Source organism: Vicia villosa, linkage group LG2, assembly GCF_029867415.1.
Source record: "Vicia villosa cultivar HV-30 ecotype Madison, WI linkage group LG2, Vvil1.0, whole genome shotgun sequence".
Classification (NCBI taxonomy): Eukaryota; Viridiplantae; Streptophyta; class Magnoliopsida; order Fabales; family Fabaceae; genus Vicia; species Vicia villosa.
This window is the reverse complement of record NC_081181.1, coordinates 199,075,821-199,090,158: the sequence shown is the minus strand read 5'-3', so window position 1 is coordinate 199,090,158 and position 14,338 is coordinate 199,075,821. Positions and strand designations below refer to the sequence as shown.

Below are 14,338 nucleotides of genomic sequence, written 5' to 3'. Positions count from 1 at the left end.
AAGTGAACTTCCGAAATACTGCGCGTTCTGCAGATTTAACAAAACACTCCCCCTCCCCCATTCATTTACCCTAACTCAAATCAAAACACAACCCCTCTTCAAATTTTCTGCCAAAATCAAGTGTAAGATCAAAGAGCATTCCCAAGTCTTCTTCCAAACTCATCATCAAACACTAATTGGTAAGTTCTACATTGTTTTTTCAAGTTTTAGATCTATTTGAATAAACTCTAATAGGGTGTTTAGAAACTGAAAAAATCACATTAAGATAGGTTAGTACTGATATTAGGATGTTTAGTAGGCATAAAAGTAGTTTTGGTTTAGGTTTTTTGGGTCTGCCATTGAAGGCTGTATTGAAGGTCTGCGCAGGGGTGTTTCGGAAGTTCATTTCCGAAAACACCTCCATCCCAGTTTTCGGAAATGAACTTCCGAATTGTATCAGAAGTTCATTTTTTTTTGTTTTTTCATTTGTCTCGCATATTAATCGATTTCGATTGTTTACAGGAACATGTCAGGCAACCAACCAGCACGCATCAGACAGGGTAGGGAGACCCAGACTGCGTCGGCTAGACGCGAGCGGGCGGCGGCGCAGCTGACGTCGACACAGGGCCGGGGACGGGGCCGGGGACGACGTGTGCGAGTACCCGAGGACGTGGGAGAGGGTACATCAGCTTCAGGGTCTAGGAGTAGGCTGGCTCGGGTATCTTCGTCCCGCCAGCGAGAGGAGGAGGATGAGGAGGAGGAGGAGATGCCAGTGCCATACCATGATACCACGAGCCGGAGGGGGTACCGGATGTTGACCCTCCAGACGGGGAGGAGGATGAGGAGGGGGACAGCTATCCGGGAGGACCTTTTGACACTTCCGTGCTGATTCACTACCACGATCACGTCGCTAGGCGGATCTGGGAGGGAGAGGTATTTTTTTTAATTTAACCGTTTATTTGTCACCATTTTTTATAATTTTACCGTTTATTTGTCGCTTATTTAATATATGTCGCTTATTTGTTTTTTTTTGTAACAGGAGAGAGAGCCATTGAAAATGGTAAACCACGCCAGGAAGATTTTTAGTCTGTTTAAACCAGCAGCTCAGTGGTTTAACGACCATGTGCGAGGTTCAGGGCTTAGCGGGCTCTGTATGACCGGGTACACCACCATCAGCACCGGCATGCAGGGGGCATTTGTGGAGCGCTGGCACAAGGAGACGTCTTCTTTCCACTTGCCGGTGGGGGAGATGACGATCACCTTGCATGACGTGCAGTGTCTTCTCCACCTGCCCATCAGGGGGCCACTGTTGCACCACTCCCGAATCCAGAGGGTCGAGGCAAGTCAGTGGATGGCGCTCTATTTGGGCATGGAGCCCGAAGTTGCTGACTTCGAGTGCATCACGACTTCTGGGTCTCATATCCGATTCACCACACTGAGCTGCTATTTTGAGCACCACCTGGACGCGGCGGCCGATGCCGAGCAGGCGGGTGACGATCTATTCACACAGTACCACCGCGGCTGCGCTCTCCGGTGCTGGTACATGTATGTGGTAGGCGCTGCTTGCTTTGTGGACAAGAGTGCAAGGTACGTCGACGTGACCTACCTCCGCTATTTCATGGACCTGGATACCGTTCACCAGTGGAACTGGGGGTCAGCTACTCTGGCATATCTCTACCAGAAGCTGAATGAGGCCTCCAACTGGAGGACGAGGCAGTTGGTCGGATCCTGCACACTGCTTACGGTACGTTTTATTTTAATACATTATCATATTTATTTATTTATTTATGTTTCGTATTTATTTTTAATACATTATCGTGTTTCTGTTTCAGAGCTGGATCATCTCCTACTTCTCCCGCATCCACGACTTTCACATCGATCCTGCATACGTGGACGCCATGCCCAGGGCAGCCAGATACGCTCTCCAGAGGGGGAACGATGCGGTGGGACCATACCGTTTGTACTTGGACCGCACGATGCACGACGACGTCACTTGGAGGCCGTTCAACGACTACGCTCAGATTGTCCCCTTTGACGGCATTGCTCTATATTCAGGCTGGCTGGCATGCGGGACCGGCATCATGGTCCGGTATATTCCTGAGCGGTGCATGCGTCAGTTCGGATTCGTGCAGCGGATACCTAGGTCACCGTTTGAGGCTGCTCCCGACACAGTGACCCGAGTGCAGCTCACTGCCATATGGGAGGACTGGCAGCATCATGTGGTACCGCAGGAGTATCGTCTCACTCGGGTCACACAGGACTGGCACAGTGAGGAGGGATATGTCACTTGGTTCTACCGGATGTCACATCCTCTGCTGAGACCCGACGTTCCCGGTGCTCCTAGGCCAGCACACGAGGAGATCCTGGAGAACCAGCAGGCCGAGGATGACCACGCCATTGATCTCATGCCGATCTGCCAGCGGATAGAGATGCTTGGGCGGGACGCGTTGGATCGAGGTGTCGTTCAGCAGGGCGGTCCAGAGGCAGTCGCCGTGATGGAGATGATCGTCACTGATGCGGGCCGTGCGGCGGCATACAGGCGGCAGAGGAGGTCCCAGGGAGAGAGGGTTAGGCACACCCAGTAGTGGTCGGGTTTATTTATTTTTTGTTTTCGGATTGTATCTTCAGCACATTATTATTATTATTTGGATTTGGTTGAGCTTGTATATATTTCTTTTTTTTATCATATTAGTATTTTCACCTTTATATGTCGTTTATTTTATTTCCCGGTTTCCTTTAATTAAAAATACGTGACTGTTTCCAAAAACATAAAAAAAAAAACAGTTTCTGCATAATTCGGAAGTGCATTTCCGAAACCCCTCAAAATCTGAACAAAGGTGTTTTCGGAAATGCATCTCCGAACACACCCCCCATGAGGTGTTTTCGGAAGTTCATCTCCGAAGACACCCTCCATGAGGTGTTTTCGGAGATGCACTTCCGAATTGTGGAAATTTTTTTAAAAAAAAAAAGCGCTTCGAAAGTTCATTTCCGAAGCAGGGGTATTTTGGGATTTTCGCTGGGGGTGACCCCCATCGGGAGGTGTGTAAAGAAATTTTCAAAAATGTACTATTTTCACATTTTGAGAGTTTGCTTCTGAAAGAAACATCTTCCAATGACTTATCATTTGTTAGAACCACATATTATTTTAGCTTATTATTCTTCAATTATGTTAAGGATAATTTAGTCTATTTATATTTTATTATATAATTTTCTCTCAAAACCCTAACTCTTTCTCCTCCCAATCATACGCAATCGTCTCTCAATTTCTCGCTTTGACATACTGATCTGTCATGTTAGAAACCGAGTCATGTGTTTTTCAGACTAAGATCAACCAACTTGAATAAGGAGATCTTTCTTTGTGAACTCATCTGCAACATCTCTATTTCTTTGGATGAGATCTATTTTGAGAATTTGATATTATTAGAGTTTGATTTAATTTATCCTTATAAAATTGATTTGTAAGGTGAGAGGTGACACTCTATATAAATTCTTTTTAAACTCCATGCCTAACCAATGTGAGATTCGGGATATTTTTAATACACCCCTTCACTTTATATAAAGTTCATACTGATGATAATGATTTTGACGTAATGACTAAAGTGCTACCAACAAAAGTGTAAGCAGTTCATTTGTTCAAGGCTGTAGAGTTGCATATGAACAGGGGTGGCCACCATGCATCCTCTCCATTTTCTAAAAGAAATGAGGAGCTTAATTACTATAGTTTTATGTGTATAAAGTCAAATAAATATGAAATATATGTCTCACGCCTTAGGAATGTGTCCTATTTACACAGAAAACTATAGTAGTGGAGAAATTGGAGGATGAGAGAAAATGAGAAATTTTTTTAATTACGTTAAGAATTTTTTTTGACAAATATGTTTAGTAAATTTGTTTTATAATAATTTATTGTGAATTATAATTGAGACGGTATGAATTAATTACAAATAAAAAGTTTATTTAACTTAAAAGGAAAAATATATTCTTGTAAGTTGAAGGTGAATCCGCAATTATTAATTTTGCAAATTTAAATAACTCTAAAAGATATCATGACTATTTTTATTTTATTTTAATTCTTATGCTTTTTTGATACTTATCTCTGTTAAAATTAAAAAAATTTAAGTAGTTAAAAATATATATATTTATTTTTAGTTATAAATAAAAGTTAAAGTTTATTTACAATTATTTTCAAATAGAACTTTTAATAACTTTACAAATTTATATGTATATTGTCAAACTTAATATGTATGATGAATAGAGAGTTACAAATGTTAGTCATTATATTAATTTTATTAATATTTTAAAAAAAGTTATCTTGATTATTTATTAATGAGATTGTAAAAAATTTATATAATTTTTATATTGATATTAGTTTAAAGAGAGTAATCATTTTAGACATTACTATATTTGTTTTTTAATTATATTTCTTATGATCACTATTATAAAAAAAATTGGACAAACTATAAATTATAAATCACTTTGGGAAAATTTTATATATATCTATCATATGTGATAAATGAAGAATATTGTTGTTTGTATATAAATTATTTACTTTTCATGATATAGGAAGAATATAGTAGCAAAATATAAATTATTAAAAAAATGTTGTATACTCTATTATCTTTTAAGATTAATTATTCTAGATTAATTAAGAGTGACTTATCTTTGAAAAAGGTGTAACTACTTTAACATTAAAAATATTTGTTTTAAATATTACTTTTGTTGCTATGATTTTAAAAAAAGAAGTTATTTTATAGTATTTATATTCACACATCTCTTTTATTTTTTAAAATAAAAAAAATACTTAGTTGAAATAATTGTTGTGTTATTAGAAGTTTATTTTAAAACTTAGTCATTAATATCTCCTTCAAAATATATTTATTAAAATTAGGATAAATTGTCACAGTGGGTTAATTCCCGAGCATACCATCCTTACACAAGAAATTGATATAAATTCTTACAATATGATTTTAAAATAAAACGTTAAACCAAACAACAATTTTTTTTTTTTGTAATATTCTTTATTGTAAATTGTATGATGAATTTAAACTATTAATTTTTTAAAATGATTAAAAGTTAAATCATTTTACGGACATTAACAGAAAAGATATATAAAAATTTATTTTCTATCATTTCTTTAATTAAGAAATCATTTCAAGATAAATATAATTATGAAAATAACAGTTATACTCATTAATTTCAATAAAGAGTAAATATGTATTTTTTAAAAAGTGAAGATAAATTTTAGAAGATGTTGAAGTGTTACTCCATGAATGAATACATTATTTTGATTTAATAGATTATAAATAGATATATTTCACATGTTTTAGTTTATTTCAAGAGTAACAAGAACATTAATGTTAAAATCTTTTACAAGAATTAAAGCACTTACAGTTTATTTTCTTTATAAATAACTGTGCATGATTTCATGTGACATTCAAGTTTTAGATCTTCACATTCCACTATGGAAAATCACAACTATATTGTAGCAGATGTAAATTCAACCCTATAGTAATAGTAATGGTGAAAAAAAAAACCAGAAAATCAATCAACCACAACTATATAACCATCAATGACAAACCATATATCAAATTACTCATCATCAAAATGTTAACATATAACAACATTAACTAGTACACAAGTTAAATGAGGATTACCTTTTAGTAATGAAGCAGATAAATTTTCTCCATTGAAAAGGTTACAAAAACCTAAACATGATATAACACCTATTTTTTAGAAAAAAAATTCACATGCTTCATCACTTGAGATAATAAACCCTTATTATTAAACTAAGTAACCTCAAAGAAAACTATATTATATAGCATGTTAAGTTGATAATGATCATGCATGAACAAGATTTAAATTGCAGTCACAACTGCAGATACAATCAAGGTATCTGCAGAGTAACCGCAATTTAAAACCATGATATATTCATGTATGAACAACTTCATCATCATCGGACCCGGTATTACTGCATTGTTTCTCATCTTCAAACCCTTCTAGAGAAGGATGAGGAGAGTGACCTTTCCCAAATGATCTAACATGATCTTTAAGAGATCTCTTATGTTTAAAATCGGAACCGCAAGTGCAATACCAAAACTTTCCACAGTTTTTCTCATGAGTTCTCCAATCACCTTTAACTGCAAATGCCTTAGAACATTTTCTACACGTAAACGGTTTTGTTCCATGTTTTCTTTTATAATGAGTTTGAAGAGTTCTGAAATCCTTCAATGGTTTTGCTCTTGGATGATTGATATTGTTCTTGCAACCATTAGCACAACAATAACATGGTAACCTTAACATTGCTGCTGGTTGTGTTCCCTTAAGTGAATCTGGTCCTTTCCTAAATTCAGATCCATGTCCCCACATATGCATCTGCGAAAAAAATCAAACTTTCGTTTAGTTCGATTTTATGATAATTACATTACATGTTCATATTTCATTCATATTTTTTTTATTGGAAAGGAAATATAAAAGCATAATGAAGATATGATCTTTTACTATATGAGATAAAATTTAAAGAGTCTTTTACTAAAAAGTTAGGATATGGCAACAAAAAATTGATTTTGCTAACATTTTTTAAAGTGAAAAAGATAGCATAAAGAAAGAAGAGGGTCATGCATCAAAGATTATTCATTTAATTTAATCATTGTTTTCTTCATCTTGGTCCTTCTCATCATAATGTTAAACACTTATAGTTCATGTGAATTTGATAAAGAGTAAATAATTCAAGTTCTAATAAGTGCACTTTGGACGCAGAAATTTGTCATCATCGTAGTAGCAAAAGAAAAAGAGAGTTAAGTAATCAAATTAAATAACAATATATGTAAAAAAAAAAACAAAATTTGTTCATGCACTCATATAAATAATTATGACCTTATCTCAAATAAATATCAATAATTTTGTTCTTTGAAACTCTAATATTTATATAAAAGAAATTATTTCGAGACGACTGGATTTTGGATTCGAATTCTAACCTCTATAATTCTTGATACTTAATTTTACTATTTTTTTGGATCGAGTTCTGAATTACTAAAGTTATTATTTTTTTTGAAATCGGAGGATTAAGACGGAAAAAAAATATAATTTCAATACAAGAAAATGAGAACTAATTAATTACTAACCTGCATATTGTTGTATCTATTGAAAGTCTTACTACATATGGAGCAAGCAAACTGCATAGGTCCAACAAGGATCTGAGCAGGAGTTGGTATCCAAAACCTTTTCTCCTCCTTAAAACAAAAACCTTGTATGTTGTTTTTCTTCAATTCTTGTTCTTCCTTAACATGATCAAAAACCTTATTCTTCTCACCATGATCCTCAAACTCACTTCCTATGTTAGGTAATCCAATGTGCAAAGTCACAGTCACTTGTTTAATTCCTTCTTTTACTTCAAAACCTTCCTTTTGTTGCATCTCATGATCTTCTTTTAAGGGCAAAAACTGAAAAGTTTCTTGAGATAATTTTTTTTCATGAGTTAGAGAAGATGATGATGAGAGTGATGAAGATGGTTTGAGCCATTCAATGAAAGTTGGGGTTTGGAGGTGTAGATTTTTGTCTTCTACAATATTGTATTGATCCCTCAAACCCATCTTGATTTTAGAGAGAGAGAGAGAGAGATAGAGTCCCTAGATTTGTGAAGTTTATTCAATTATTCTCTCCTTAGATATAGGTTTATATTCACACTTTATGTAAGAAAGCTTGCACATATATATGGATTGATGAAATGAGAATTTTATTTTTTGATTATTTTATTATGTAAAGTATCTATCAGCAATACGTAGCTTATATTGATTTGTACAAAATAAAAAATCTGACTACTTTTATTAAAGTCTCTTATGACCTCACACTTTTACATTTAAGATTTTGCTTATGAAATTTGAGTTCAATTTCTAAAAATTTAATTTAGAAAAAAATATTTTTAGAGAATATAAATTTTTTCTTTAAATCCATCACTAAATTAAATACATAATGAAAAATTATAAAAATAAATCCGTCACTAAATTAAATATATAATAAAAAATTAAAAAAAAATTACTAATTTTAACTAGATTAATTGTTATACACTGTCAATATAAAAAGTTTTATATTGTCAATCCATCACAATTATTTATAACTATTATTTTAAATATAATTAAAGGAAAATGCTAATTGTTAAGAAAACATAAAAACAAGAAAGGCAAGAATAAATCTCAACCATTCATTATCATCACCACCCCATGATTCCTATTAAAAAGGAAATTAAATTAAAAATAAATTAAAAATTTCCCTATAATATGGTGACATGTGTTCATTCTTGCATTTCTTCTTCAATTTCCTTCGTACTAAATAGAATTACTCATAATTAAAATAGAAGTTAAACATGATTTAAGATATGACGGTTACAATTTACTGTCAGTATAAAAATATTTTCTACCGATGTATTTTAATTAAATTATTTTATTATTTATTGTAGTGTTTGGACCAGCTAGATATTATGTGGTTTTTTTATGGAGCTTTTTTCTTTCTTTATCAAAAAATAATGAATCTTTTCTTTTTCTTTATAATAAAATTTTCTTCCTTTTTGTTTAGCCTTTATTTTTTTTCTTTTTGTTGCTGTTGGCCTTTGTTTGTTTCCTTTTGATGAGAGAAAAGAGTCACTAATTGGTGGGTATAGAAAATGACATGAAAAATAAGCATCACTAATTCAACACAAAAGAATCCTAGAAAAGTATGAAACTAATGCTAGTACTTGCAATTGGTGTAATCAATTGGGACAATGTGAAGTGAATGAGGTTATTCAATTTTCAATTTTCAATTCTCATTCTACCATGTAATGGAATTTGACCCACACACATCACACATTTTCTCACGCATTGACCTTAAGCATCTATGATCTTAGATTAGAATACATATGAAAGCAAAGACAAAACGGTCAATACCTAAACGAAGAAAATATAAAGTAACAAGGACCTAGACAGAATATTATCTAATGTTATTATGTGATATGTTGGTTATTAGCTTCCTTAAATGAATAATTAATTAAGAGAAGACGTGTGGCACTCAATTGTTTATTTATTTATAATTTGTTTTGAGGTTGTTGCTCATTTTCAATGTTAGTATACTTTTCAAATAATTTTATGAATAAAAGAACTTATGTGGTTTTATTAACCACTCTAAAGATAGTTATGTTAGACCATTTTATTACAAAACCCCTATTTATCCATGAAAAGTATAAAAACATTTGTTTGCGTTTTTCTTGCATGCATTTAATAAAAACACTTGAAAATAATTGGAAAATCATAAATCACCATGAAGAAAATAGGCAAAAGCAAAACTCTTAGAGGGGTGTTACAGAACAACCCGCTCAGTTCAGGGATAAATAGTCTCACACGCATGAGAGTTTTGGTATGTTCATACTTTACACATTTCACTATACCCCCTTCTTCACTGACTTGAGAGTTGAAGTGCTAACCTTGCATGTCCACCCTCGTGATCCACTGGATTAGAGACTTGCAACATCACATTTGGAGTCCACCATTTCAACCCACCATAATTTTGATACAGATCTGGAATGTGTGTGTGTGTGTGTGTATAGGGGACGTATCAAATGAGAACTTTGATTATTATGATAACTGAGAACTTTTAATAACAACCGTATGATTTAAATTCAATGTCTCAGATTTTACTCAAATTTTGAGAGACAATAATTAATATATATATTCTGATTTAAATACATATGACATAAATGCATATCTGAGCATTGATTTTAAATCGTACGATTGTTATTAAAAGTTCTCAGTTCCCATAATAATCAAAGTTCTCATTTGATACGTCCCCTATATATATATTGTATGCCTGGTTAACGTTCAAACATTGGCACTTATTGGCCTATTTCATAAGAAATTGTTACAAAAGACCCCAATTTATCTATGAAAATTAAAGAAACACATGTTTGGCCTTTTCAAGCATGCATTTATCAAAACTGGAAAATTACTAACCAGCTCGAAGAAAACATGCAAAAAAAATCTTGGAGAAGCAAAACTCGCTAGGCCTAAGCTACAATAACTCTAGGCACAAAATAGGGCTAGATGGCATCATCAGGTGCAAATACTTCATGGTGAAGAAAGAGTTAGCGCATAGTCATAAGGTTAATGCAATGGATGAGCAAAGACGGCCAGAGACACGCGGAAGACATGCATGTGTTGCTTACTAAAGAAAAAAACTAACTGGTTAGTAGAGTAAGCGCACTGGGCTCAAGGACGATGCGCCCAGCGGGAGCCTAAGAATTTTGCCTATAAATAGAACTTTTCAGTTCAAGGCAAAAGGAGTTTCGTTGGATCAGAGGAATGCATAATTAAAGTAGGTTTATTCAGGTCTACAACAAGAGAATGAGAAATAAAGTCTAAAGGTGAAATAGCTTCTCAAGTGATAGGGCATATAGCGTTTTTGAAGTTAACTTCTTTGGAAATACCAACTGATACGCTAACCATGTGTAAGTGTAGCTAAAATTTCTTTTGTTAGGGTTAGATGTAGTCATTATATTCATATAAATAGTTCATGGCGTGCTATGTAATTATACTCATGATGTAATATTGATAACTCTTTAATCTTAATGTTTTAGCTTTGCAACCTAAAACTTGTTTTGATGGTGTGACTTGACATCGAAAGGTGTTTGTCATTACTAGATACAAGATAATCATATATTGAGTACTTAACCTAAACATAGGTATAGACTCAATGTCCACGCGTATTGTAGCAAAACCGGTGTGGTTTAATAGTATGATATATTGGCTATTAGGTAATACATTAGTCTCACGACATGGAGACCGAAAGAAGATATGAATGAGGGTAAGATGTGGTCGTATTATACGCTGAGTAGAAGAGCCTATGAATGTGCATGATAGATACGTGATGATGAAATCTACACACAACAAGCATTGTTACTGTTAACACTGAAATCTCCAATTTTATTTTCTATCATTTACCTTTTCGCATCACAAAAATCACAAAACCCCTTTCCTACTTAGAATAATAAAACATTGTTATTTTGTCTTTAAAACCACCGATCTTTGCAAATACGATAATTGTAAAATTTACTTTTGCTGCAAGACACTGCACACACATACAAAGTATACAATTTTACTTTTCATAATCTCACAAACGAAACATGTATCATTAATATAAGAGAAATGATATTCTTACAACACACTCTTACTCTACACCGTATTTCACTGTTCACCAATACGGTGAACCGTGAAATATTATAATAATAAATAATTTTTTTTTAAAAAAAGATAAAAATTATTATTTTTTATTTTTTTAGATTAAGAGTAACTGATATAAATTAAAATTTTCTGATTAAGCAACTTCATTAATCAATATTTTACATTAACCAACTGTATTTTTCTACTAAAAGTTATTTTTAATATTTGGACGTTTATTAACCAACTTTATAACTTCATTAACCAACATTTTACTTTTTATTAACCAACTTTGATTTACTATTAAAAATTATTTTTATTATCTAGGCGTTTATTAACCAACTTTCTTCGCTTGATTAACCAACATTTTTTTTTTCATTAACCAACTTTATTTTACTACTAAAAATTCTTTTTAATATTTGGGTGTTTATTAACCAATTTTATCACATTATTAACCAACTTTTTACATTTCATTAACCAACTTTATTTTACTACTAAAAATCGATATTCATGTACTGTTTACGAACACTGTTCATAGATACTTTTCATGCACTGTTAACAGATACTGTTTGAAAAAATATATTTTTTATTTAAAAAAATAGTGTTCATCGTATAAATACGGACGAAAAGTATATAAAATATATATGTTATATGTGTTAGTGTCAAAGTTGAGTGTCAACCTAGCATTGCGGCTTATATATATTTAGGGAGACTACAGAAATTACAAATCATATCCCTTGTATTATACTTTGTTCTTGATATTCAATTCACAACACTTTACGTTTACGTGTGCCATTGAGGCACATGTTAACTTTATCCTATATTTTATATTTAAAAAATACGGTTTACGATACAATGTATGCATTAGTGTCAAATTTTGGTGTCAACTTAGCATTTGGCTTCTATTTATGAAGACCAGAGAAATTATGAATCATATCTTTTACATATTATCTAATTTTCTCTTTTATAGCCGATTACTCAAACTAAAATTTCAACACACTCATTAATGTAAATTTTAAGTACAACTTATGACAAGACCCAATAAAGAATCCAACTCTCAAATACTTGTACCTATAATTTAACTACTAACAAAAAACATTCATCACCTTTTTAAATGCAACAACGCTTAGAAAAGTCAATAATGCTGTAATCTCACTCTCAAAGACTTAATACCAGTGGAGAATATGCAGCACATATCATAGTGCAAGGAGGATTTTCGATGAAAGTACACTCTATGCTAAGAGTCTCTCGCTTTGACAAATTCCTTGTTAAAAGACATGTCGTACTAAAAAGACCAATAATGAGAACAGTTATTTCTAAAAATGTAATAATTCTCTTTGCACATTTCATTCGTATTCGTTTTAGTGGTGGAATAGTTCATTAATTGACTTAGTCTCATAGTATTGTTTGCTCCAGACACGTCCACTTATTCGTCACCTTCAATGCTATGTGAGAATATTTCTTTATTTTACAGTCACATTGAGTTGGGTTCATATCAAGAAAAATTTTCATTCTCCGATCAAGAAAAACTTTCATTTACTCCAATCAATCGTTACTTGATTTATTAGTGATTGGCGCTGAGTTTGATAAAGAGGATTAAAGTTCGATCTCCACAACTACGATTAAGAGCATGTTAAAATCACTCGATATTAGAACCAACCCCTATCGGATTAGAAGATCCAGTTTACTGAATATTGATGGTGAAAAAAAAAGGTGCATTTACTTTCGGATAAAAAAATAAAGTTTAATACATGTTTTAATCCCTTAACTTAATTTAATGTTCCTCTTTAGTTCCTTAACTAAAAAATGTTACATGTTAGTCCTTAACTTCACTTTTGTTATGCTATTTGGTCCCTTCCGTCAATTTTAAAAAAAAAAACATTAAATTCTAGTAAGGGCGTACATGGATTGGGTCAACCCACAAAAAAAAATCCATAAAAGTGGGTTGGGTTGGATAATTGGGTGGATATGGGTTTAAAAATTAAAAAACCCATTAAAAATTTTGGGTTTCGGGTAAAACCAGACCCATCCCAAAAAAACCCACTAACCCACTAATCAAACATTTATTTTAACAATTTAAATAATTTTGATGAATAATAACTTAGTTGCTGCAATTTTATTCTCTTGAATATTTAATATTTTAGTGAACTATGATTTTATCTAATTTTGGATATTTCACTCTTTGATTATTTTGATGTTAATACGATTTTATGTCATGCAAGTTTAATTTGTTGCTAGTATTTTATGCAAATTTTTATTAGTTGATGTTATCATTTATTATTTTATGATGCTAAGAAATAGTAAAAATAGGTTATCTAATTTTTTTTAAGCAGAAACAAAGTTTGAATAATTTTTATGAAAAAATATGATACTCATCATTTAGTCATTTAATATTAATAAAATAAAAAATTATTTGGGCAACCCAACCCAAAAAATTAGTGGGTTTGCCCAAACCGGCCCATTGATTTAGTGGATGGTTATTTTACCTCACCCAAATCGGAGTGTCCTTTATGGATTGAGTATTGGGTTTGGCTAAACCCAACCCAAACCGACCCATGTACTGCCGTGGATGTAAAAAAGGCTCAAAGTCTAAATGTGACTTAGCATTTGTATTCCAAAGTAGTGTTTCCACTTAATGTAATCTTATTGTGACTATCTGTATGACACCTACTTAAGTGGAAAACCTCACATTTAGACTTTGAGCCTCGTTATACATCCACATCACTATAACATAATTTTTTGTTTGAAATTGACGGGAGAGACCAAATAAAATAACCGAAGTGAAGTTAAGGGACTAATTTGTAATATATTTTAGTTAAGAGGTTAAAACGGAACATTAATTCAAGTTAAGGTACTTGAGGATTAAATATGTCAAAAAAAACTATATTAATATAGGAAAAAAAAAACTATATTTAATAAAATGAAGTTTTCAATTTATATTTTAAAATTAAAAAGTTTGGGAATTAAATTGTCTTTAATTCTTTTTTTAAGGATTAACATAATTCTTTTTATTTTATTTTATTTTATTTTATATATATATATATATATATATATATATATATATATATATATATATATATATATATATATATATATATATATATATATATATATATATATATAATGTGTGTTGTTATATGAAATATAGATTCTGAAGTCACGATTTCAAAATATATAAA

At 32.1% G+C, this 14,338-nt stretch overlaps 1 protein-coding gene across 1 annotated transcript; it reads right to left on the bottom strand.

Annotated features, from left to right (window-relative positions):
• Positions 1-5,564: 5,564 nt before the first annotated feature.
• LOC131647906 (zinc finger protein WIP3-like) lies at positions 5,565-7,632 on the bottom strand. The gene is made up of 2 exons (XM_058917722.1): positions 7,101-7,632; positions 5,565-6,351 (listed from the first exon to the last, which is right to left on the bottom strand). Exons 1-2 carry the CDS (start codon positions 7,566-7,568, stop codon positions 5,908-5,910), a joined length of 912 nt encoding a protein of 303 aa, XP_058773705.1. The 5' UTR covers positions 7,569-7,632; the 3' UTR covers positions 5,565-5,907.
• Positions 7,633-14,338: the final 6,706 nt, after the last annotated feature.

Excerpts from the sequence above, each read along its gene's own strand:
- LOC131647906 (XM_058917722.1), bottom strand. The coding sequence starts at position 7,568 with ATGGGTTTGAGGGATCAATACAATATTGTAGAAGACAAAAATCTACAC. Across the intron at positions 6,352-7,100 it reads ATAGATACAACAATATGCAG|ATGCATATGTGGGGACATGG; the intron begins GTTAGTAATTAA and ends TTTTTTTCGCAG.